This window comes from Ambystoma mexicanum, chromosome 1p (assembly GCF_040938575.1).
Source record: "Ambystoma mexicanum isolate Mex_15411 chromosome 1p, UKY_AmexF1_1, whole genome shotgun sequence".
Classification (NCBI taxonomy): Eukaryota; Metazoa; Chordata; class Amphibia; order Caudata; family Ambystomatidae; genus Ambystoma; species Ambystoma mexicanum.
In genome coordinates, this window is record NC_090921.1 from 784,148,926 (window position 1) to 784,176,903 (window position 27,978).

Consider the following 27,978-nt stretch of genomic DNA (forward strand, 5'->3'; position numbering starts at 1 on the left):
ACCGATGGGAACATGCAGTCTTGACCCCTTAAGGATCCGTGCCTGCTAAGCCTTTGGAGGTGCCCCTCGACCAACCGTGGCCTGACCAGGAGGTCTATCTTGCTGCAGACATAGCCGTTCTGAGCAGAGCCTTGGATCTTTTCAGTTCTTCAGCTTGTGCCACAAGTCGCCTGCTCCAACATTTTCAGGCCTCTCACTCCAAGGGAAGCTGTGATGGGCCTGCTCCTGTGTTGTACGCCTGAAGATCCCCGTCAGACCATGGTGACTCCTGCTGCAACACTTGTTCAATCCCTTGAGGTGTCCTGAAAGGGTCTGCACCACAGAAGTCTTCATCTTTCCTCATTTTGGGTCTTCTACTGGGAGCTGTCTGGAATGAATTCCTGTGTGCAGAGAACGACCAAAATGAAATCCTGACACCTAAAGTGCCCTCTACATCCGCAGCCCCTGAGCATTCCTTAACCGGACCAAGTGCAGACGATTGTGTCCCCAAAAGTTCCAGAACACCTGCAATACTTTCTGGAATAATCGTAGTTGGGGGGATACAGCAGCATACCGGTTTCTGTCCTCCATAGACAGTAGGGATAAAGTCCTTGCCCTAAACTCACTCTTGCCTAACCATTGGCGGTGGAACATGGATTAAGGATCCTTCCCTAGGCCTACCCTGTGTGAGGGATTGAGTGAGTACTTACCTGAACTCTACTTGAACTTTTATCTAACTTTGGAACGCTTATTAATCCTAACCACTGGCACTGCTATTCCTGTAATAGTTTACCTGAAGAAGTATAAGCTTTGCAACGGGTTACTTTTGGGCACAAGGCCCCAATCCATCTAAGGGTTGGACTTCGTAAGAATTAGGGAAGCAGTTTGTGTTGCAGTGGTAATTGATTAATTTGTAATACCATTTCTCATCTTGTGATTTGTATATGCTATTGTGTGAACTAAAGGCCTAATAAATAATTGTATTCTGATCCATTTACTGTTTAACTGGAATTCCTGGTGTTACACTGTGTGGACTCATTGTAGACCTAGACCACTCTCACAACCCTTTGAGACTAAGCCTGGGCTGATCTGTGACCTCACTTTGATTGGGTTTTGGCTAAACATAATAGGGTGGCATCCCAAAATCCTACCACCAGGGCAGATTTTGGTAATTCATATTAACCATTTACTCTATGGCCTACCAGAGCCTGAGGTGGTTTAACAAGGCAGTACCAGGCTGATAAAGTGCTAAAGGACTATACCAATGGAAGGTCCTCATGAACTTCCTGAAGACCAATTAACACAATTGGTACCACACAACACCTTCACGTAACATACTATGTACAGTTGTGTCTGTTGCATATTACAAGGCCTCCATGTGGTACACATAGCATGGTATACATGTAGTTATATCACTGGTGACAATAAGCTGCCTCATGCTTGTTAACAAAAGGTTGGAACTTCTGCACATAAGAACAAAACATGCATGACCACATAAACCTTTGTGAACTACAAGCTCAGTCTGCCATCCCTTCTGAAATTTGGTGAAAAAGTCTGTTACTTACCGCCTTTAACACATTGCAAGCAGTGCATTCATCAGCTACCAAAAACTCCTCTACATGCCAGCAAGGTGTTGTCACAACAGGACTATCTAAAGAGTAGACAAAAAGACATATTCAAACACAAATGGATTATAGTGTACAAAAGCATCAATATCAGGGGCATCCAGTGAGCAGACATCCCTATCGACAATTCTGAGAAGTGTTTTGCAAGATAATTACAGAGTTTAATGAATGAATCTACTGGGTTTTTATAAAGTGCAAATCTAACTGGGAAGCAAAGAATAGAACAAGGGGATGCTATAATAGAATACAATATGGTTATAAGTAGGATATTGAGGGACGTGTCACAGGCAGGAGATGCAGGATAAGGAGTGAAGGGCGGACCCAATCTAGGTTGGGGACGTTCCGCAGGTTATCAATAAGCAAACTTTTGTTTGGGCACCAGAGATGGTACTTTTGTCAATAAGAGTTAGGTTGAACGTCTTATCCTGTGACCTAATGTAAATAAGATGATATTTTTGCATGGACTACTAGTTCATTAATCTTAATGTCTCCTCAGTGATTTCCAATGAGCGCCCTCTTCCCCCTGGCTTGGCACCATGCTCAGCTTGTTATGGATCTAACTAGCTGGTCACAGCAAATGGACTGCAGGCTGCTGCAGCTATTTTCCTTTACAGGAAGCAAAGGATTTGATCCCTGCTAGTCCCCTTAAAATCGTAACCAGATGTTGGAAGTCCAGTGGCACTCCACAATGAGGTTCTGTTTACCTGGTAACCATGCAATCTAATGATTAGCCATATACGGTCATGGCCTTCCTGAGACTCCAGTTTGGACGCTCACAGTAGCCGGATCAGGCCAGATGTATTTAAAGGGTGTCCGAGATTCACTGCCAAATCCACATGCAGTGTGGATGCCCGGGGAAGAACCTCCGGGAGGATTGAATGTGGCAACTGATGGATTTTCAGAAATCAGCCCTGTGGACAGACTCCAAGAGGCCATGCTATTCTGGTGAACAGTGAAATACACTAAAGTCTAGCTACACTCTATCAAGGTAGTGTGACTGAGTAGTAAGGCTTAGACTTTGGAGAACATGAGTGGTGAAAAATTCAGTTACACACACTCTGGCAAGGCCAGTATACCGTCGGTGTCAAGAGGGGATGGGAACCCATCTCAGGGTGGGGGTAGGAGGCCTTCCAGAGAGAAAACCAGACCAGTCATTCCCCTGGGGAGGATTGTGGCAGTTAAGATTGTACCAGTTCCTTTCCCCCCTTGTACCAGCATACTGTTATGCAAAGCACACTTGTCTCACATCATGTCTAACGTACAAGGTGCTTGCCAGTGCTTACTTATTTAACTACTATGGGCCTGATCACGAGTTGGGCAGTATCCTGTATGGGATACCGCCCAACTTTATTTGCGTTAGCACACACCCATCCCGCGGTATTACCGCCGGATCACCGGTTGGGTGCCAACTGTTAGTCACCATTCCCCATTGGGTCCATTCGACCCAATGGGGAATTTTCGGCACAATTACCACACAGTAATACCGCTTACAGTAAATGCCACGAAAATTGGAATTTTTCTGGCATGTTTACCCCCAGCTTCAAGCTGGGGGTAAGCACGCCAGACTGGAAATTGGGCGGACCCTTAAATGCGGCGGTAACACCGTTACCGCCTCATTTAAGGGCTACCGCCCAACTCGTGATCAGGCCCCTATGTGTGTGTGTGTGTGTTATATAATATCTGTCTATTCTTCAACATAGCAGTGTGGTACGTTTTCCAGTGCTTGGACTAACTGTAACTTTGAGTAACCCTACTTCCTTTGGCTTCCCTTTTGGATTAACTGCTCTACCCCACCTTGAGGTTAGTGATTGTACAGCCCTCACCCAGAGGCCTGTGCAAAAACTCCCTTTACAGAGACTATAAGTAGAAACGAAATAGATTCCAGCAATTTGTATCACAGACCTACAGATCAGTCACTCACCAGAGTACTTTTCAGCCTTTGAAATTGAGCCATCTACTGATCTGAAAGAGAACCAGAAAGGAAAGAATGTAATAGAATGCACACAAACCTCGTTAATGATTTAGCAACAAGATTACTTAAGTATTCAATACTAAACATTATTGTGCAGAACACCAGAAAACAATTTATCACAAAATACGCACAAGGGAATATTCCTCCAGAGAAGTACAGTTACATGAAACCATTTCTTAATCACACTATTAAATAAGATCTTAACAGGATACAGTCAGAGATGTCAGGCTAATCCTCTAGCTGGAATACTGATGAACGTTACGACTTATTTCACCTTCGGAATATGAACTAAGAATAAGAGCAGATAAGACTTCGCAATACCAGGTTGAATCACTATTCCATTCTGACAAAAGCATTGTTGTGCTCTTGTTTCTGTCCTAACTCACAGATGTGAGAAACCAAACGGTGTCTCATCTACTAGTCCCCGGGGATCTCCCCCTCTCTCCCCCCCTCCCTCTCCCCTTCTCTCTCTCCTTCTCTCTCCCTCTCTCTCTCCCCCTCTCTCTCTCTCTCTCCCGCCCTGCCTCTCCCCCCCTACCCCCCTCCCTCTCTCCCTCTCTCCCTCTCTCCCTCTCTCCCTCCTTTGGATCCAGACCCCTGGGGTGGACCAGTGAGTGAGGATCACTTGGGTGAGGGGTCTTCGAGGAGTGGGGGTGAGGCAACCGATGGTGAGATGCGCTATTCCTCCCTTTCCCATACCCATGATCCCTCCTAGGATTCTCTGATGTCCCAACTATCCCCACCCCCCCCCCACTCCCCGCCAACCCCTTTCTACACAAACACTTGGCCGAGGAATAGGACGTCAGAGTAACAATGCTAACGTGCTAACTTTTACATATCGCATTGGACATGTCCCGCTAATTGGGTTAGGCAGAGTCAGGCACTTGACTCCACATCTGATGGTTTATAGTGAAAGATTTGAATATAAAGTTTCAAATGCAATACTTACGAAACAAAAGAACCGGGAATAAATAAATAAATAAATACAATAATCAAAGGCACTTTTTATTTTTGGGGGGTACCCCCCAAAAGCCTGTTTTCTGGCCAAAAACCACTGATTTGTCCTATACCAAAACCAAAATAATAAAATACATTTTTTAAAAAAGCATTCGGTCATTTTTATTTTTAGGTCCTTTTGATTCAAATGTATTGCATTCGACCGTTTTGTATTCGAAATGATGACTGGATACCACATCTGATACCAATAAGCTCTCCTCACATGGATAAAAGGTGGAACATAGAGACTCACTCTGAGCAAGGTGGAACACGAGTGAGAGCAGGACTTCTGGGGCGAAGACATTGAAACATGTACAGCTCAACAGGTGTACCTCCTTCACCTCTTGGTAATTTGGGCAGTGGGCAGGCTTTACTCTTCAGGAGTGGTGTGAGCTGATACAGTTGCAACACAAACAATAGGACAGTGGTAGAAAATGTTCTGGAATGTTCAGAATGTGAAAAAGATTGGATAGTAATGGTCTGCTTCTGTTAATGTGGGTTGCTGTATGTTTTTTTAACACTATAATCCAAAATATTGGTGCCTTGAAAATAGGGATAGTTTCCTCTCCATCTCCTGCTGATAGGCGGTGCACCACGGCCAACCTAGAGATAGCACCCACTGAAACTGACAGGGTGTGCTTCAACCTAGGGACAGTGTTTGTGTGAGATTTACTCTGATATTAAATTATGTTGTTCTGGTGTGCGCTCCAAATCCCCTTTTTGTGTGTTAAGACATGCCGAGAGCAATTGCCAGACGTTAAGATTAATTCAAAACCTTCCAGCCATCACCTCTTGTGTTTTGCTATAGTCAAATCAATGTCCTCCAGAGGTTTGAGTTGGTATTGAGGCAATGCTTCTGCTCTGCCAAGTAGGTGTTTCAGACATGTGAATCGATGGCCTCCAGCAGGCCACGTCTGTGTTGGAATCGGTGCTTCCACAGAGTGAAGCCTGCAATAGGGTCAAGTTCAGGTGGTGTGCTTCGATGGTTTGAGTCAGCATCTGTACTACTTGAAGAGCGGATAAGCAGTTCAAAAATCATAAAGTGCCAAAAAGAACATCACAGGTGCTGTTGTGCCTTGAAATGAATTGATCGTGGTCTAACCGGCTCGAAGACAAGGGCCTCTCATCCATAATAAATTGTACAGTGAAACTTGGTTTTCCTTTTACAGTTTGGTTCTCCAGCGCATATGTCTAATGAAGCAGGCAAAGCCGGGCCGTTTTGCTTCCTCAGTCTTGCATGGCCCATGCAGGCTGGGCAACTGCCGATGTGAATGTACATAGGGGGTTGCACCTGCGGCTTCTCCCTGCACATTCAGACACTCTACGGTGTTCAAGAAATTTAATGACTGTATGTGTTTTTGGATGCGTGTAAATGTGTAGGTGCACGTGTGTATGAAGGGGCTAGTATGGTGTATGGGAACAAGCGTATGATGTATGTGTGCACGTGTGAATGAGCTAGTTTATGAAAGTGTGGTGAAGGAGAAAATGATAGATGTGTGAATGCGTGTGTATATGTCGTGGTGGGCCCTGTGCCACAGATTTGGGTCGAGGCTTGCTGGACAAATATTTTTACTGTGGCATTACATTTTTCACTGGCATCAAAAGTAAATCAAACATGACAAGTGTTTAGAATGATTTACGGTTTGCAACTTCCCCCCATATATTTCTATGGGACACCCCTTCTTTCTGCATGTTTTAAACTCTGACCTGACTTTCTTCCTGCTGTGCCCATTCTTATGAGGGAACTGAATAGTCCCTAAGAATTTGTCTATCTCTTTGAATTCCTGTATTGTTACAATTGCACAAATCACCCTAGAGTGAAGTGCAGTTAGGATATAGTGTATCCTTATAACTTTTTATATAAATGGATGTTTGGTTACTATTACAATCAAGATAAGCTGTTGGCAGCTGTGATATTTATAACCGTTTGAGTGACATTTTACTCGTGCACTTTCGCATTTACAGCCTATTGCTACTAAAAGGTAGATAGCACCCCTAAAATGGCCATGCCTCAAGGTTTTTTGCTTGTTCGTTGACCATATTGTCTTTGTCCTTCTTACTACCTTCTCAGGCCAAGAAATGCCTTACATGGAAATACCTTCCCGGTGGAATGTGGTGGCTTTCGCGGGCTAAGGGGCAGTGGCTATCCATTATTGGATAGCCACTCCCAGTTTGAATGGTGCCAATCCTTAACACTGATGGGAAGGCTCCCAGCCTGAATGTTAGATAAAACGAGGGCTCCTGCAGCTTTTCCACATGTCGCCATTGAAGTCACGACTTCTATGAAGACGAGCAGCCGATTATGACCGGAAGAGGGCGTCTGCAGCTGACCACCATGGACTCCACTGTCCCCATCTGAAGACACTGAAGACACGCACGACACGCACTGGGAACACGAAGAACAACAGGCCCACTTGTACAAACCTCATTATTGGCAATGGACCATGAATATTTTTAAAAATAACAAAGGATGGACCAGACTTAGCCATTAACCAATAGATTACAAAATAAATATAGAACCTGCAGGAATACCTCAACATGAGCAACAGCTACAAGATTAGCCATTACTAGAAAAAGCCTTTAAAAAACCTGCAGGGGGTGAAATACGTGTTGGCACAAGCACATGACATACACCTTTGTAAAGTCTAATAAATAATTAAGTGTGTAATCACACATATTTGAAGAGTGGTTTTTCGAAGGGTCAAGGTACACTATTGTTGAACACTAGTATTCTCATGTAAACATTTTCCTAAACCAAATATTATTGGGTCGTGCACATGCATCTTGGTCAATGTTATGTATCTGATCTCAGGAAGTCCTTTGTTGGTGGTTCAACCCCTGAACCGGTGGGAACAACCAGTCTTGACCCTTGCTCGAGGATCCGTGCCTGCTGAGCCTTTGGAAGTTTCCCTGGACGAACCAGTGGACTGGCCAGCTCTCTGCTGGGCTACCATGCCGTTCCGAGAAGAGCAATGGAACTTTGCAGATCCTCAGCTTGTGCCACAAGTCACCTGCTACTACATTTCCAGTCGTCTCACACCAAGGGAAGCTGTGCTGTACCTGATCCCGTGTTCACCACTGGATGATAGCCTGTCGCTGCCCGACTGTGGTGACCTTTGTTGAATCTTGTCATCTTAGTGTCCATGAAGCTTCCCATGACGGACCTGCAGGAGCCTTCACTTTTCTTTGTTTGGGTGTTCTACTGAAAGCTGTCAGGAAAATATTCCTAAGCACCGTGACGACCCAAAACTAAATCCTGTGACCAGATGTAACCTCTCCTGTCTAGACAACACCCACAAAAGGAAGCAAAACAGAAGAACAAGCCATCAATGAAGTCTGGAACCTCCACAAGTGGTATCCACTGAGCCACGGGTGGCAAGTCTGAATACCGGTTGCTTCCACCCATCCTGTCTTCCATAGAGTAACAAGGGTCATCCTGACACTAACTCAAACTTACCTGAACTTTGGTGGTGGAACCTAGGTAAAGGAACCCCCTCTAGGGCTATCCTAGTGTGTTGTGATCGAGTTGAGTCCTGATCTGAACTAACTTTTTATGACTCATATTAAATCATAACCACTAGCACTACAAATCTCTATATACACCAACCTGTTAAGTATCTACTTTGGAACTGGTGACCTTTGGGCGCAAGGCCCCAAACCATCTGAGGGTTGGACTTTAAAAGTTAGGAGAGCTGTTTTGAAATTATTCAAAAGAGTTTTTTCTATTTCTATGGAACCGAGTACTTCACTGTTTCACCGGTCATTGAATCAAATGCTATTCGATTTCCCCTAAGGGTGAATGTATAGATCTGTTTTATATGGTTTTGTGTGATAATATTGACTAGAGTTTTTATATTTGACTAAAGGTTTTACTTGTTTAGTATGTAATCTAAAACCCTAATAAAGAATTGTATTTGTATACTTGTCTGTACAAATTACTATTAGTGGTGCTGCTCTATGTGGACTAATTGTAGCCATACGCAACTCTCAAACCTTTCCTGAAGCTAAGCCTTGACTGCCCAAGTTACCTCAACTTGATTGGGTTTAGCCGATCTCTCACTGTTCACCATAATAGAGTCGCCTCCCAACATCCCTCACCCCCCAGGGCTGATTTTGGAAATCCATCTTAACAATATGCGTTACTAATTGGCTAGGATAGCCTAATTTGGTGCAGACTAGCTTTTTTCTCGTATGGTGGCATGGCCATTTTTACTGTGAATCGATGATTAAGCAAACATGATAAGTTCCATTACGTGGCTAGACTGAACTACATTGGAATATCCAGGCTGAACATGGTTTCTTACTGCGGCATGGCATTTTTCCCGGCTAAGACAAAAGCCTTATGTTCTTACGTACAGATACTGGCATTTATTGACACAACAAGCATGGGCATGTTTATTTATAGTATCACTACAGGCACTGTGCAAAAAACCAAACAAGAGCATGGTCTTGTATGAGAATACTGGCATGTATTGGAGGAACCATAATCTACATGTATGGGCACAGCCAGAATGAAATTGTTGGTCATATTGGCATATATTGTGGGAAAAGGCATCATGAAAATGCTCCTGTGCATTATTGACGTCTTGCATTGTGAATGGATCATGAAGCAAGACACAGACAACAAACTAAAGTTACAAATAAACCACTTTATTAAATTAAATGTCAGGATGGAAAAAGGCCTAACTTGTCTATGCTAGTTGGGATTTACCTACCTAATGAAACTAAGGAAAGTCTGAGCCAAAGAGTTCAGCTTAAAAGTCTGTCTGTGTCCAAAACCTATACTTGCCTTCACAGCTAGATCTGTGCAATGTGTAGGGATGTGAACAACCAAAAGAAACAGTGTCCACATAAAGTGCTGAGCTTCTTCCAGCTCGCAGCTTCCTTTCAGCTCCCTTCCCCAACTGTAAAACATTTGCATAGAAAGTCCCAAAATGATCTTTCTTGGGTTCACAATGATACAGTTTTAAACAATCCTCGGGGTTCCCACCCCAAAGTTCCAAGTAATACTGTTCTTTCAAGTAACAGAGTTCAAACACAAAAGAATCTTGAGGATCCGTCATCAAGTCAACAAATGTAGTTCCTCAAGTCTCAGGCTTCCCTTCTCCAAGACTTTAATTTCATCATCACAAATGTCTTTCTCCGTCACACTTGCTGTTAGGGAGAATTCTCAGAAATGTGCTAATTCCCCATCTACCTTAGAGACCCTCAGCCCTTTTGCTGGACTTTAGGACTTTTTTTTATCCTGGAGAGAGTGAGACCTTTTACCCACTCGCTCATGTATTTGTCTTTGATTTTAACACAGTTTCTTTTGGTTTTGGAGTCTGACAAACTCCACAGGCATCATCTTTTTACATTGTGACACACACCACTTTCTGTGCAGTGGCACAGAGAAGTCTCTTAGATTTCCCAAAGGTTTAAGTACCTTCTCTTGGTGAAACTACTGTTTCCCAGAGCAGTAAAGTGAAATTGACTTTACTTACCTTTTGTAACTTTGTAGACCCAGCAAACACTATCTTACATAGAGTGCTGGAGGGGTTACTTATCATCCCCTTTGTCTACTTTCTCATGTAACATTTTTATGTTACCCTTTCTACAGTTAATGGCTAAATGAGTGGTTTACTTTTTCCTACCGTTGTGTGTTTTTACGACGGGCTGCAATTGCAGCTGCCATAAAGCACCCATGGGTGCCCATTTTGTCAAAATGGCCCGTCTTCTTTTTTCTCCATTTCTTGTTGGTAAGGTCCTTTTATTCTGCGTGCCAAACCAGGTTTGGTCCCTTTATTCGTTTTGTCTTTGTTTTTTTGTTTTGTCACTGTTGAAACCCGCCTCTGGCTCCAGTGTGTCTGGCAGGGCAGGAAGTGAGGGAGGTTCCCGAAACTCCCTGTGCTTAGTCTCCTTGGTTGTTGTTTTTGCATTTGCTTTGTTTTGTTACAGGAATGTACCCAAAGGTGATTGGCCAGCTGTCTGTCCTTAAAGGACAGCCACCCTGCTGTGTGAGTGACAGCTAGGCTGCGAATGAATGGGAGAGACTTGCATAAAATTGGACGAAGGAATCCAAAGAAGAACTTGGAAGAGAAACTCTCTGCAACTCCGGGACGGTTGGTTTGTCTGGTGAAGCCCTGCTGCAGTACTGTAGCTCTGAATCCGCCTCGACTAGAGAAGCCCTGCAAAGGACGACATCTCCACTTGGGTTGGTAGGACCAATCGACCCCAAGACGAATTCATCTGGAAATCCTCTCGTTGCTGGCTGTACTTCCATTTGCTGCTGCAGGAACTGAGTGGTAGGGAGTGGAACACCAGAATCGAGTGCATTGTTTTTAAGTCGGACCCGAGCTTCAGGAAGATCCTCCGGACTCCCTCGAAGCAGGACTAACCAAGCCTGAGTCACCTCAACAGAGTCCTGGACCACAGAAGCAAGGAAAGCCCACAAGGAAGCCAAGAACCACAGTGGTGCTATTTGCGAGAAGCTGAAACCGTGAAGTGCAGCTGATCTGAACTTTGCCCATTGCTGCCGCTGACCTTCGAATCGTAGTGCAGGAGTCCCCAGACGTCCTCCCTCTTGTCCCTGCAACTGAGGCCCAGGAACATAAGGATCTGCCATGCTACAACAGGAACAGAAGCCAGCTGGAACCAATTTCTTCAGACTTAAGGTACTGTAAACTAAGGGGTACTTACCGCTTGCTGTGTAACTTGCTTGCTCTCAGTTGAGACTTGCATTGGTTGCCTTTTGCAGAGTTGCTTGTAGCCAAACGGTGATTTCATTTTCTACAAAACTCTCTAAAACATTGTGCAAGACTTTTTACTTGCCTTCAAGAAGTGCCGCAGCTAGACTTTGCTCAAATGACATTGACTGTCCTGCCTCCCTGAAGACTCTTCTAACCTCTGACTTTGTGTTTTGATATGTCCCTCCAAAAGTCATACATTATTTACTTGTATAGCTGGGAAAGGGTTAATCTACATTGCATTGTGGGGTTTAAAAGTGCTTACCTGTTTGAGAAACTTGTGAACCATGGTTTCCTACCCTTCCCTAATTCCTTTTACTTTTGACACCAAACTCCGTATTGCTCTAAATGTACCAGTGATATATCAATGTACACAGTGTCCTAGTTATTGAAGTCACCTCAGGGTGTAGGAAGTGTCTGTGTGCCATCCCAAATGGGCATCTACTGATTTATTGAAACAGAGTGTGTATTTTGAATTATATTTATGTGTTACATATTTGTTCCCTTCTAAAGAAGGCTTATTCAAACTGACTTAAATTAATAAATAATAGTTTAATCTATAAACCTTCAAGTGCTATTGGATATTTGCCACTGTGAAACTATGCTGCAACCCTACAGCTCATATTGACCCCTCTTGAGATAAGCCTGGCTGCTCGGTCACTCTACCAACTTGTGTAGTACATGCTTATACCAAAGGTTGGGTTAACTATTGCCAAAAGAACAAGGCTAGTGCAGTCTCCCACAGGGTACTGCACACAATCTTGCCCAACACTTGCGTTCCTTGTTCATCTTTTATTTTCATGTGAGCCTTTTGGCTGTATAGGGTTTTAACTTCAGGGTTTCAGTTAATTCAAGCTTTTTCTCAATTCGGTATTCAATACGCTTTTCTTTGCCCAAAACTTTAAAATTCCATTTAATTCAATTGTCAGTGTACCTTTGTTTAGCTTAGTTTTAAAGTTCCATTCAATTCGGAATTAAACATGCATTAGTTTTACTTAATTGTAAGATTCTGTCCACAATATGTATTCGTTTTGCTTAATTTCAAAGTTCTGTTAACTTCGGAACTCAACACATAGTAGTCTTGCTTATTTTCAAAATGTGTACTTCAGTTCGGTATTCGATAGACATTGGTGGGGCCTGAGCTTCATTTTCTATTCAGCCCAATGTTCAATATTCATTTGTTTTACTTCAAGTGAAATGCCCAGCACTCAGAGACTTTCCAAAATGTTCTCCTTGAAACACGCGACCACTCTGATATATAGTATTCATCAACAATGGAAATGTTCAAGCATTCGCTCACCGGGTTTCTCATCTGACAGAAACTCACTGGTCGCTTTCACATCTTTCCAGCAGCACGGAGTACACAGCCTTCTGCTTCTGCTGTAGGGGTCCAACCCCCACCCTCAGACACTCCTGTATCGGCATCTTGACACAGGGGAAGAAGGACCTCTGATGCAAGAGAAAGGGACAGCCTCTCCACACGACTCCCTTCTCAGCCCTCAGTCTGCTCCACGGAGCCCCAGCTCCCACGCCACGCTTGCTGGGCCCCTCTCTCTCTGCAGTCCCCAGCGTCTCAGCGTGCTGCATGCAGTGGGACGACCCACAGAAGTTTCCTCAGCAACTCCCCTCTCTTCAAACAAGGTTCCCTGCTGATCGCACAGGCCCCACTGCTGCTCCTCCATGTGTTGCTTTCTCCTTCTCATTTTATACACCTGCAACCCTTTAACAGGTTGCAGGTGTGCTTTCTCAATTAAGCTTGCCTGACCATGATTAAGGGGGCATTCCTGGCCTTCACAACACTTTGCAGGCCTCTTCTTCGTCCCAGTACTAAAGTGGTAAAATGGCATAGTGTTCATTACTCTCAGCTGCCTCTTCCTCGTCTCAGTAGTGTCAAGTGTTACATGAGGGAAAATGAGGGAAGCTGACCTACAGTAAACCATAAAGTGTGGGGAAAGGTTATGTTGTTCATCAATAGGAAAAGGTTCTATACCATGTCTCGCCTGGGTACACCCCACTCCCAATCCCCAAGGACTCTCCACCTAGGTGATCCTCCCTCGCTTCTCCACCCCTAGGGTCGGGATCCAAGACCGACAGCCTTTCCCTGGCCACCTGAGAAGCAAATCCAGGGGGTTTAGGAGTGAGGATACCCTCAGGTTTCTCACAGCATCTACTGGATTCTTTCGCAATCCATAGTGCCTTTTCTGCAGGGTGAGGCAGGGGAGCACTAGAACAATCCAAGATGGTAAAAACCCACTCTGGGCCTAGGTTTGTCCTCTGGCAACTATAACTCCACCCCCTTCCCATTTCTGCCTACTTCAAAATGACTCCAGTGATCAGCACCCTGGTGTGAGAGTGGCTGTGTTATGTCAGGACTTCTTTGAAGCATCAGTTAGTAGGCGACATCCCTGGGAGGGTTCTTGTGCCTTGAAGGAAGGCGTCACCTTCCTCAGTGTGATCAATTGAGAAGTTTCCTGGGTCCGGATCACAATGGTTGTGATGGAGACAGAGGGCATACAGGTAATACACACCAGCCTGGTCATTACTAGAACAATGCTCACCAAGCCAACACTAATACGACATCCACATTCTCTGGCTCTTTAATTGTGTGATCTCTGTAGGCACCAAGACATAGCCAGGCATGGCTTATATTTACAGTTTAATGTGCCAACAGGCTGACTAGGATACACCACGATCATTTTTTGAATCACAGATGCAGATGAATAAAAAGCCATTTCTGTCTGTCCGGAACGCATGTGACCTTTGATCCTGCCCTGCCCACTGCAGAGCAGTTGATGCGGATAGTCACAGCAGAGTCAGATGAGTGCAGAATCATTGTGGCATGGAACATTATGAAAAGAGGGTCTGATCATCTGATTAGCAGACCTCCCTTCAGGAAAATAATTAAACGCACCCTTTTAGTTGTATGTTTTTAAAAAAAAAATCTCACGCTATCACACCCTCTCCAGATGTCATTCTGCCACAAAAGTGTCACTGATTAGACAAATTCGTTTTTTCTCTAACAGTTTAATACAATTCATTTTATCCTTCAAATATTGCACTTCTTGAGGGGGCGCTCGAAAGCCCGAACGAAGATGGCCGCAGGTCTCTGATGCTCCGTGCAAGCCCGCCATCGTGATGTTTAATTCACCCTCCAACACCCCCGGATAGTCGCGGATAATGTACCCGCGAGCAGCAGCAACATTCGGGATCTTCGCCTGAAACTCCTGGATGGCTACACCACTGCTGGGATGCCATCCGACACCACAGAGGCAGGCCATCCACTGTGGCCCGCACAGTAACACTGCCGCCATCATATGCAGCCAGCCTGGAGTTGAAACGTGGCCGGCCTGAAGAGACCTGCCCCCTGCTGGACATGCCCTGGATTAGACCGCTGGAAGGAGATCTAGGGGTACGACTTTAAAGCAGCCCAATCACTGCGCACCCGGCGGGAAGAGACCCGACCTGGAACGGGTCTTCGTCCGATGAAGTCTTTTTGGGCGGCTTATAACTTCGCCCCCTCTGGACGAATCCTCACCAAACTTTGCAAAAAAAGTATATGGCCCACTCTGAATTGGTGAGGATTCGTCCAGGGGGGTGGGGGGGAAAGTTATAAGCCACCCAAAAAGTGCTCTTCCTATGGAAACAACAATATATATATATATATATATATATATATATATATATATATATATATATATATATATATATATATATATATATATATATATATATATATATATATATATATATATGGTTTTGGGCAGGTTTGGGTTGGGTGGGAGTTGCAGGGGGTTTCCCCCCGCATATATGTTACAATTGACCTTCACAATTCGGTCAATTGTGAAAAGGTCAAATGTCATTCGAACAGTTGTAATACGAACAATTCGTATACAACCGAAGTCCCCGCCAACCGGACATCCTGCATTTAGCCCCGGCCGCACGGAACACGAGAAGCGACTGCCTCCAAGTGTTAAGAGGCCGTGGGCAGGGCGACGGGGCACGCAGACCCAACAGCAGGCACCGAGGGTGCAGACCGAGGGCCGCCCAACTGGACAAGTGGCCCTGTGGGGCGACTACCGCATAGTGTCCGTCGGCAGAAGGCCGCCAAGAGGCCAGGACTCTGTCAAAGGCCACCAGAATTCGTCAGATGCTGAGGGCCGCCCTGCCTGATCTCAGCCCTCACATGCAAAGCTGACAAAGCAGCGAGAGAAAAGACACCCACCACCCCCGCTGGCCCGGCGCTGGACCGGGGTGGCGGGGAAATAGAGGGGTGCCCGTGGACCGCCTCAGTCGCGGTGCACCAGAGCTGAAAGACCCAAGAGAAGTGCTGCGCGTGGCGGGTGCCCGGCTCGCTACCAGCCCCGATCTCGCAGCGGCTGAGGGACCAGGACCCGGCACCCAGACGCAGCCTGGAGGGAGAGAGCATCCTGTCGCCAAAAGGTGAGGAGCAGCCCTGAGGGGAGGCCACCACGCAGGGAGGTTTAGCGCGGACTGTGTCTGGTCCCTGAGGAGTGGACCCCCCCATAGTGGCTGCCAAACGCCCCCCCTCCGCTGCAGCGCAGAATAGACCTTGGCCCCAAGCAAACAGACGGGCCCACCGCAGGAGGGAGCTCATCCCAGGGCCCCCACTCCTGCAGCACACCGAACCCCTGTGGAGACCCACCCTTGAGGAGACAAAAAGTCACACCGCCCCAGGTGGGGCAACCCGCATGGAGGGAAAAAAGAAGCAGGCACAGGGTGCTAGTCACGCATTAGCCCGTGGCCCAAAGAGAAGGTGCCAGGTGGAAAGACAGGATCTGCAAAATCCATGCATCTGAACACCCGGGGCGGCCTCCATAACTTGGCAGGCCCCAGGCCCAGAAGACAACCGCCAAGGCCCCCACACCCCTACAATCCTCCTCGAACACCGACCATAAGTGAGGAAGGCCCACATCATCTTCGATCAGGGGGGCGGAGCTCTCCCTGCAACGACCACCTGCACCTAAAAGGACAGAGGGGGTGGCCCTCCATCTGGACCTGGTCGACCAGACCACCTCTACCCCCAATACCACACCGCGAAAATGACACAACCAAGCCTCATGACATGGAGACAGGCCAACATCCGACTGAACCCCCATCACCACGACCTCAAGCCCAAGACTACCAGCCACCGCAGGGGATACACTGACCCCAAAGCCTACACTACTGGAACAATAAAACTGGGCAACTTATGCCCGGAGAGGGCACTGTACTACCATCGCCCCATTTTACCCAGAGCTATAACCCACCAACGGCACACTGCCAAAATCCATCTGTCCCGGAGCCCGCAGGGGCTAGAGGCCTACACAAGGCTTGGGCAGAAGCGCTGGGGAGAGGTTCTGATCTTTCCCCCGTGGGGGCCACGAAATAACCCGACACATACAAATTGAGGTGCCAGGACACCAATACAGATGTCGTCCAGGGGGCTATGCAAAAGGAGACCACGGACAACCAGTCATGATCTTCAGGAGACCAAGATACTGCTGACCCCACTCCCAGGTATTCTGCCAGACGCAAGGGGACAATGGACATTCCATCGCAATTCCAGGCCTTCCTGGCGGAAATGAAACTAATTGGGCAGCGCACGCAAGAGACCAACACGACAGTACAAGACATAAGGCGTGACCTACAGGATGTCTATGCGGAGAGGATGACAGACAAGAGCAACGGATTAACTCGCTAGAAGACAACCAAGACTCGAGGGCAACCAAACTCAAGGGGCTATCAGAGAGGTCCAATGCCTCAGCGCCAAGATGGAGGACCAGGAAAATAGGTCCACATTTATGCCCCAACGACAGACACCCCAGCCTTTTTTACTCAAACCTTTGCACCTTGCACTCCATATATGAGACTCACACTGCTCACACTGGTCGGGGGGGGGTCTTAACATAGCACTAGACTCGGACTTAGACAGAAGAAGATAGCACACTCACCTCCCTCCTCTCAGACCTGGGGCGGAAAGACGTTTTGGAGGACCAAACACGGATCACGCAGGGATTATACATTAAACTCATGTAGACACAAGAGCTACTCGCTGGCCCCAATCAAAGTGCTACACACACTTGAGGAATGCTCTATACTCCCCACCACCATATCTGACCAGGCGCCCGTGAAAATTAGAATATCACTTCCTGATACACCCCAGAACCCCCGAAGCTGACGTCTGAATATGAGAGCCCTGGCGTACCTAGACTTTGTAGAATTCGTCAGGGGACAGGGGAGACATGGCGACATTCTGGGACACAAATATTAACCTCTCCTACAATACCCTTTCATGCTGGGACGCTTTGAAGGCCGTCATGAGAAACCAGTGCATCTCTAGATGGGCATATAAACTCAAACAGTGGCGCAAGAAAGAACACCAACTGACACTTGCGTTAGTAACCCTAGACAACACAAGAAAGCCCCAGGCCAGCAAACACTTACTCAGCTGTGTAAAATACGAGCAGACAAAGGACACCACTAGACCACCAGAGTCCAGAAATCCTTTTCAAGCTGGTCCCAAAAGTACTATTTCTAAAACGACAGGCCCCTGCACCTCATGGCGCTCGCTCTAAAACAACACCAGACAACCACAACCATCACCTCTATTCGGGACAGGGAGGGGAACCAGGTCGTAGGGGATACGGGTATAAACTACAGATTTGCTGAATTTTATGCAGATCTATACGCAAAGCCAGAAGCACTCCCCCCACAGGCGATGCCGGGGTTCCTGAGCTCCATTCAATTGCCCGAAATAACCCAAACCCAATACGAGGGGCTGGATGCCCCGCTGTCAGAAGCCGACAGATGGGCGATCCACGCCATTATCCCGGGCAAGACCTCAGGCCCTGACAGCATCCCGATAGACCTGTATAAACTCTGACGATATCGCCCCCAAACTTCATGCAGTGATCTCGGAGGCAGCTAACATCGGCCAGTTGCCTAAATCGATGCTGAGGGCCAACAGGGTGGTATTCCATAAAAAGGGAAGGCCTGCCGATGATTGCGGGTCATATCGGCCCATTTCACTGATAAATTCGGATAGCAAGGTCTTGGTGAAATGCCTAGCCCAGAAAATAGAAGCAGTCTTGCCCCATCTGCTACACGACGACCAGACAGTCTTTATACGCAAACAGCATTCGGGGGGATAACGTCCGTTAACGGCTAAATGTCATTGCAGGGGAACCAAGCCTGGGAGATTCCATCCTCCTAATCGACGCTGAAAAGGCTTTCGATAAAGTAAAGTGGGACTTTATGTCCCTTGCAGACTTCGGCCTCCCATCTTCACTGATAAACATGATCCGCCTACTTTACACGGACCCCGGAGCGATGGTGACAACTAACAGCCTCACCTCCGCCCCCTTTGCTCTCCACTCCGGCATGCGCCAGGGGTGCCCACTGTCGCCCCTCCTTTACACCCTGTGCATCGAACCAGTTGCTGTGATACTGCGGACTGACCCGCAATAGCAGGGGCTATGGAGAGGTGGCGCAGAACACCGGGTCTCCTTATACGCCGACAACCTACTCCTGTACATAGGCAACACCCCCACCGCCCTCCCCAGTGTGCAATTCCTCCTACAGCAGTACGGGCCAACGGCGGGATACCAGGTCAACTGGGCCAAGTACGAAATATTACTGTTAAGACCTGATATCCCCTGGGATCCAGGAGGGGCGACTCCGTTCCAGTTGGAAACAGACTGCATCAAATATCTGGGGGTCAACATCAGCGCCCACATTGACGAGCTCCGGGACCTCAATTATCCGCACACAATCGAGCGGATCCGAGCTGACCTTACTACATGGGAGGCCCTACCATTATCTCTAATGAGCAGAACTAATGCCATTAAAATGAACTCGATGCCCAAACTCATTTCCTTTGCGATGATGCTGCCATGTGCCCCAAGCCCGAAAATGTACAAAACCATAGAAACCGGATTCTCAAAATGTATCTGGTGGAGCAAGAAAGCACAAATACGCACAAATGCCCTCACAGCATCTAAATCTGATGGTGGCCTTGCACTACCATCATGGCGGAGCTACTATCAGGTCACCCAAATTTGTTGGGCCAAAAGGTGGCTGAACCCGGAAGATGGCTCGCGCTGGAGAGTAATGGACTGCACCTGATGGCTCCCCTAATGTCGTTAGATGTCCTCGCCATCCCCCCTGTAAAACTAGCACGGTGAATCAAGGCGCATCCCCTGGTGGGCCACACCATATCCCAATGGCACAAACTCCATTCCCAACAAGGTATCGAAGTGAATATGGCACCCATGTGGATGACGATCAGGACCCTCTTATCTCTTCACCGAACACCCGCAACAAGATACCCGTTGGGCACAGGTAAGAATCGCAGAGTTATGCAACAGGCCTAAAATTCAAACATTTCCTGAGGGTGGCAGCACATTGGGTCTACACGCCAGACAGTGGCTACAGTATGGTACAATCTGCGCTACTATAGCACGACACACCTCTGAGACCTCCAGACAAGCTCCCCCAGCTCCCTGTGAGCTGGAACTAGAGCGGCATAATCAAACCCGCCCACGCCTCTGCATGTTTGACTCCATGGCCATCCCGAACAACGTGGGGAGGAACTCTGCCCCCCAGAAGCATGGTCAAGCAACCAGGGCGCCCAGATCGACACGGGGAGACATAGATCAGTACTTCGCAGCCATCCCAGGGACCTCAATGAACATAAAAATAGGGAAATTCAGTTTAAACTTATCCAACGTCTTTATAAGACTCTGTCCAAAATGCACAACATGGGGCTGCTACCCTCCCATCGTTGCTGGTGCTGGTGTGGATCGATAGGCTCTATGGGACACTTAATATTTTGTGCCCAAAGGTCAAACAATTCTGGCAAACAGTCCAAGGCATGATGAGCACCCACTTCCCAGAGGTTGAGATAACCCTAGATCTGGAATACATGCTATTTGCGGCCAGCTATTAAGAGTGGCACACTGACCCCCTGGCATGCAAAGTCATAAGCACAGCAGTAATCGCCCCCCGCAAACTTATAATAATGAACTGGAAATCCACAAGGCACCCACCAAATCACAATGGACGGCTATGTTACCCAAGACTTGCTCCCTGGAGAGAAGCGTGCTTAAAAGAACGTACCCTGTTAAAGCGGAACTGGCACTTAAATACTGGGATAGGCTAATCCCCACCCCCCATAAAGTCAGCCTCACATGAGCAGGGGAGAAACCACTAGGACGGCGCCTACACGCAGAGGCCATGGGGCCCCCTGACGTTGCAACACTGGGGATAGTCTGTGACAGACCCCCGTCACAACAAACCCTACCCGAAAGCCGCCATAACATACTTGACACTGGTTCACCCACATACCGATAATACCACGATTGCTTGGTCAATAACCCACATTCAGATCCTGAGCAGAAGTAGTAGTAGTTGTTTTTAGTTGTTGCAGTTAAGGGGGGGCGGGATGGAGGGTGGCGGGGGGACACAGGAAATACCTGAAGAGACACTTTTCCGGCACTGGACATGCCGGCGCCAGACATGGCAGGCAAGAAAATAAAAAAGGACAAGGGCTTGGACCGCCAAACAATGCTTATATTTTACTGGGAAGGGAGGTGGACCCGGGGACCGTTAGACGTGTGCTGAGAAACATACTTACTGCACTTGTATGATGTTGTGTTTTGTATTGTCTATAGAAAATTCTACCAACACAAAAGTTAAAAAAAAAAAAAGAAATATTGCACTTCTTGGTTCAGCATTTTTTGTTTAGATCTTCTTTTTTCAGGGGGGAGCTCTTCCCCTGCAGACACAGCATTAGAGAGGAGATACACTCTGCTGGGATTTTTAAATGAGGCGTCCCACCAACGTTTACATCACTAGTGTCCACTTCTTTTACATAGAGAGAAGCTATCGTTTTTTCACCACACCGGTAGAAACCATGAAATTGATAATTAGGAGCCACTTCCTTTATGCTGCAACTCATTCCGAGAGGAGCAAAGCAAACCAGGAAGCACGTTGTAGAGAGCCTGGTGGAAACTATAAACTGGACTCTGGTCAGGTGATCCAGGAAAGGGGCACTACCATTAGCCTACTGTGGGCTATAATCCAGGACCTGGAAAGATCCTGTAATTGCCGAAAGAGAGAGGAGCGGTCAACCAGTCAGCTGGAGGAAGTAGCCCAGAGCTAGGGAGAACCCAGAGATTAAGAGAAAGAGAGCAATCAAGCTTGTGGGGGACTCAAACCCAGAAGGATGACCCTCGGCAGTCAGGTGCCAGTTATCTGCTTTGTAGTGTCATATGGGTCGTAGCATTTTTGATCTGCTAATCTGCAAACTCAGTAGAGTTTTTCTTCTTCCAGCTTGCCTTGCCTGATTAGTAGCTAGTATGGGCTTTTTGACTATGCTGCCGTGCACTGATTGGACTGTGACTGTTGAAGATATTTGTCATTTGCGGCGTTAGCTGTTTGGCAGCTTACTTGGAAACACTGTAGCAATTGGACTGCAGCTTCTCTAGCTTACGTTAGCATTGCTAGACCACCCTACTTGAGATTTCCTCTTTAGCTGCCTCTGCCCCATATTTTCAGGCTATTTAGGGAATTGATTGACCTATCGCCCTAATGCTACTTTGTTCTTTTTCCTTTCCCAGAAGCCCCATACTTGTTTGATGAAGACGGTCAGATTGTACTAAACTTCCACCTGTAAAGGACTATTTTGGGATCCCTGGTCTCCCGACTGTCTCTGGTTATGTTTTATTTTACTCGTTTTTTATCTTAATTTTATTTCCATTTCATTCACCATATTCCTTCTCCACTACAACCAATGCTATGTGTATTCTCTATGGTTCCTCCCATCCTCTGCCATCTCACTGAAATACTAATATTCTAATCGACCTCTTAATTTTATTTTCACGGAACCAAACAGTTTCTATTGTGCTCTACAATGCACACTCTTTGCAATACAACTGCTACTCAATATTTTTCTTAATCCGAATCTACAGATTAATTCATTATAGTGAAACATGGATTACTTCAGCTAGTCCTGCAGCTCCAACTTCCCTCTCTAACTCCCCCCCCGCCCGATGGCGAGACGTGGTATCCCTCTCACTGCAACACCTTTACCCCATCCAACCGTGTAGGATATATGGGAACTCTACCCCCGATCCCCCTTTCCCAGCACAAACACATTCACACAGACAGCCCGCTCTGGAAGAAAATAGACTCACACCCAAAGCAGTGTACCCCACTTGTCCCACCACTATGGTTAGGCAATTACTAGTAACCATTCACACCTGACATCCATTAAGGTTCCCCAAATGGATAAAAGGCGGAGCACGAGAGCACCCTCTGAGCGAGGCAAAGCACACAAAGGAACAGCAGTTTCCAGAGGGAAGCTGAACAAGGGAAGAAAGACAGCAAACAAGAAGGGTTTGAAAGGAGGGAGATGCCCTTGACCTTTCCAGCGGAAAGCCGTTGCTTTCTAGAAACCTTGGGATTAAAAAGCGTGAGGCCAGGAAACCAGACCAAAGAATCCTGCTTTGTGTGTCGGAGATACCCAGGCCCTCCTGCCCGGCTTACCAAGTCGGGGAGAAGCAGCAGCCGCCGTGGTAACGTCCTTGGCTCCAAGATCAAAGAAACATTAACACAGCCGCTGAGCTGGTGTCAAGAACTGAGGTCCACGTGGATTATTATACCTCCGTCCCCAAGTACCAGTCGGAGATTGTGTAAATAACATGCTGACTGGTTATTGAGGCCACAGGTGGCAGGAATAGAGAAACACAGAGTCCCAGATGGCTGCAAGGGAAAACAGTATGTTAGGTATGCAAGAAATAAGATCTTATGAGTGCATACAACAATACACATACAAGGGCACCTACCCGTTGGGAAGATCAGTGAAAACTGGTTTCCCTAACTGATCTCCCCACTACCACCCCCCCCCCCCCAAGTAGTCTCATGGAGTGGAAAGCAGGAGATGGTAGAGTACCTCTTCTATGTTGGGACACTTGCAGGGTCCACCGTGGTCTAGGTGTGAAAAGACCTGAGAACAACGTGGTGCTGGGGCCAATGATCCAGGAAATAGTTAGTGGTAGTTCAAAAGTAATACCAAAGCCAAAATGTAGAGACAAACGAGCAATCCATGTAAGCAATATCCAAGGTAACAGCAGTTCTGGTGCTCAGTCCAAGATTGAAGCACCAAATCCAAGGGTCAAAACCAAAGCAATCCGTAAGTCAAGAAGGCGAGGTCCAAGTTCCAGGAAACAAAACAGAATAACACGGAGCACAAAAAATGCCTAACGCCGTAGAAAACAGCTGAGAAGCTCCAAGCAACATGAATGGCAGTCTTTAAACACGGGACACCCCTCTGTGTTGTGCAGGTGTCACGTGAGCAGAGCGTTGCCGTGCAGCCCGGCGATGCGGGTCACGTGAGCGGAGGACTGCTAACGAGGTATTCCGGCGTGTTTGTAAACACCATGGCAACCCCCATCATGATCGCGGCCAGCAGCGCTAGCGTTGTCATAGTGTGCAAGGTCTTTTGACCAGCTGGGCGGATGAGGAGTCGGATCGCAATCGCGGCTTGTACTGCCATGATAAAGGCCCCCTGTTGACTGTATGAGCATCTGCAACCTGATCTAGTGTGTATGGGAAGGCATGACAGTTGGGGAGACCGATGCAAGACCGGCCTGTGTTGAAGTCAAGGTTGCAAGCCGCAACATTGTATAAAGAACAAAAAGATAGAGATTGGTAACGCAGGGGATGAAAAACTCGAGGAAAGCCTAGTGGCTGATGGATGTTTGAACTGTAGCAAAGAAAATACAATATTCGTGATAATATTCCTGACAAAGTGGTCCAGCACCGCAAGCGCTCAATCGAAAGTCTCTGTGAGGTATTCAACCAAGAACTGGCAGAAGTGAAAGTAAAACACAAAGAATGAGAAATTGAATTAATCGAAGTGGTCCTGCGACCATTTAAGCAAAACCAATTGCACAATCGAAAGTCTTCGGTTTTTGATACAAAGGGATGAGCCCGAACAAGGGGGATCCGTGGTCAGAGCCCAAACGAGGGAAACCAACTGTGAACATTGTGCTAAAAGGGGACCAAGCCCGAACGAGGGAGATCCATGGTACAAGCCCGAACGAGGGAGACCAATTGTGAACCTGTGAATGTGAGAATCCTGATAAAAAAGGAACTTGGTGTTGGTTTGTTATGTTAGGCCCTCTGCAATAAGAAACTGTCATTGGGAGAGAGACTTTGGCAGAAGCAACTGATACCTGTGCTTTGAAAGAAGCCAGAGTGTGTGTGAAGCTCAAACGTGTCGTCTTGTCCCATGCTGAAAACGTGGGGAAGGGAAGCCAACTACTCAACTATCCTGACATCTTATTTCTTGAACACTTTTCTTTTGCCTGCATTGTTGTCCCACACCATTTGTATTTAGAAGTAAGGATTGGCAATAGGTTTATTAGTATAGGCCCTTTTATTTTGACAGATACTCCACTAGGACTACGTTATTATTTGATGGTCATAGATTGCTCCCATCCTTAGATAGGCGTTCAACCAACCCATTTGAAGTTCAATAAACAGCCTTGAACTGTGATCACTTGCGTCTGTCTTCACTGTTTGATACTATGGCTTCCTTACAGTACTCTGCATACTTTCTGCTCACTATAATATAGCCCATTTTGTAGCCACATTTCATTGGTTTTCCATTCCAGCTTGATTTCAATTTAATTTCCTTGCATCATTTTTCAATGTTCCATGGTTTGGTCACTGTTCTCGGTATCTCCTTTCTGGTATCAGTCTATGTTCCTTCTCCGACACTTCGTTAGTCTACATTTTTCCCGACAGTTCCTCACGCTCCTTGTGCGCAAGCTTGCTTTTGTTCCTTTATTCTTCTAGCTCTTAAACTCTGAAATGCTCTCCATTTTTCTGTACAAACTTCTCCCATGCCATCCCATGTTTATTCTTCTCCTAAAACTCACAAGATGTCATTTTGAATTAATCTGTTCCTTTTGACTGATCACTTTGTAAATACTTATTTTTAACAGTATGTCCAATTTTGTTCAGGGCTTCAGTGAAAGAGCACTCTACATTTAAATAAATAAAAATAACTTCAGCTTGGCAAGCACACCAGTGGGAAGGGAGGGACATTCTGGCTGGTAATTTTATTGGGTATCCAGTAAGGCAGGTGAAAACATTTCAAGTTGCAAGCTACGAGCCAGCGATAAAAAAAGCCTCACGCCACCTCAATTCTACACATACACACAGCACACCAGTTCTTTACAGATAGCACAATATTTTTTACTCGACATTGGTCAATTGTCACAAGTCAATGGCTAGTAGCAAGTGCAAATTTTGCACCATGTTAGTTGCATAATGAATTCTTGCTAACAGAGGTGTGGTACAGCAACCTGTGAAAACCTGGCTAGGCTATCTGGGGAGACTAAGAAGCAACTTGACGAACCACGACAAGCATACAACTCTGCTGAAGACTTTTGGGGACCCTGACCTTAGGCCATACTGATACTAGAGCAACATTGGGAATTCTGGAATTGGAAGCCAGGTATTATATCTTGGATAGAAATCTTTGTCACACAATTTGGTTAATGCTCCATCAGGACACATTTTTCCATAGGGCATCTTCTTAGTTACAAGGAAATATCCAAGAACCTGAAAGATTTCAACCCATGCTGGATCTGCTGATAGTAACTCAATTGCAGCTCTGAGCAGGAAGGTCTAGGAGCCTTGACTGTGTGAAGGGTCACAGAATGAGTAAAGACATCCAGAGGCAAGTTTTTACCCCTCTGTCATGCCCATGTCGTTCACACCCTGGGCACCTTATGTTTAGAAAAGCCAAACATGCCATGCTGTTTTGTGGGGTTCATCTAACTCCTTATGTGAAAATAAAAGTTGTCAATTTGAATGAATCTTCAGAGTTCTGTTGATCACACCCTGTCATAGCAGCGGATGAATTAAGAGGCAACTAATTGCGCTTTTCCCACTGGCTGCCATATGTTATCTTTGACTCGGCCCCCTCACCTCTTTCTTCAGCCGAACAAAGTTATTTAATATTGCATCAGGGACCTTATAATAGCAGCCATTATCAAGCCCTATCTTACTTAAAAAGAGTACAACTCGATTTTATTTGAAAACATCTTTGCTCTGTGAAAACAGTGCTCCATTCCTGGCAAAAGGCACACGAAGCAGGGACGTGACCATAGGTCCCTCTATCTGGTAAATTGTGTGTATCCTACAAAACGTATTATTTCCATCATTTTCACTCAGCAACCTACAGTTTCTGGGGATCAAAACTAAAATAGGGAAAGAAGTAAACATCTGAAATTAAGGATAGTGTAGGGTAATAAACTACGCTTTCTTTAATTACTCAGTTAATCATAACTCTCACATTTCCCCATTACCTCCATGGAAAAAGGCAACCAGTACTTTGTTCTTCCTTGAAGTCTGGGGTTTGTAGTTTTATCTTTCTGTGTAATTTTAGAACTACAAATGGCAGAATTTTAAGGAAAATAACTCAACTGATGACTTTCACACAGGGCATATGGAACCTTGAGAGCGCAGGAAGACAATTTCCTTGTTTTCAGCTTCAAAAGTACATCTTCAAAATTAAACAAAGTCCAGAAAAACAGACTCACTTAAATTATTTCAGTTTTCTGCTAGGCCTCAACATCAAATACACAAAGAAATACATTTAAAACACAAAGTTATGTTAAATGAAAAATCTAAATCAAACTAGCAAAAAAAGACGGCAATAAAAAAAATAAAAGTCGAATGAAGATGTATTCGGTGTCCTTTAGCCAGCACTCAAGTTATCGCTTGCCATGTGAGAGAAGGCCATCAAGTCCTGTTGTTTCTTGTAATTGCCCGGTATTTAAAGTGGGAAAGAAAAAAATATGAAGGCCCCAAAATTCAATGGGAAAAAACAGGACTGGTTGGCCTACTTGTACCTGGTCAGGGAGCTCCGATTACCTCAGACAATGTTCACTTTGTTTATCAACAGGCCAAGAAGGGGTTGGGTTTGTAGTGTGTAGCTAAGCACACGTCCCCTTCTCATCTAGAGCGAGGAACAAAAATGTAACACAACGCAATTATTATCAATAGAGCAGCAAGTAAAATAGAACAATGTTCTAATAATCTGAAAGTAGAACAGTCTTAAGAAAATAAAATAATAGCATTGAGAAAGCCAATAAATCTGGCTTTACTTAATGCCACTTATTGCCTCATGTGTCTATCTACAACCATCATATGCCCAGGTAACATTTAACATTCCCGAGTACTGCAACTAATTGCGAAGTACAACCATATGTGCCCACCAACACTGTACATGCAAGCCAAATAATACCTAGATTCAACTGATGGACTCAAAATGCATGGCTGTATCTAGCCTATCAGCAGATGCCAGGTTTCGCCATCCTATGCCTGAATCCATAATCATTCACTCATTACAGGGGGCTGCGATTTACCTCAGGGTATTCCCACTCTTACTCCCCCGGAATCCTCTTCTCAGGTTGCTAGCGAAAGTCCATCGCTTTAGGATTCTGACCCAAGGGGCGTCGGGGGGGGTATTTGGGGGTCGAGAAGTTAGGGAGCATCACCTTGGTGGAGGGTTCTTGGGGATTGGGAGTGGGATGCCCACAGGCAAGACAGGATATCTCCCTTTTCCTATTGAAGATCAACCTAACCCTCCCCCGATTTTTAT

General features: G+C 46.2%; 1 protein-coding gene across 1 annotated transcript in view; it reads right to left on the reverse strand.

Moving 5' to 3' along the window:
- Positions 1-27,978, reverse strand: part of JTB (jumping translocation breakpoint) — a 184,345-nt gene that overhangs the window by 124,194 nt on the left and 32,173 nt on the right. Inside the window, exons 3-4 of the mRNA XM_069651547.1 lie at positions 3,526-3,566; positions 1,545-1,630 (exon numbers count right to left, since the gene is read on the reverse strand). Coding sequence (XP_069507648.1) covers positions 1,545-1,630; positions 3,526-3,566 — 127 coding nt within the window. The remainder of the gene's footprint in view (positions 1-1,544; positions 1,631-3,525; positions 3,567-27,978) is intronic.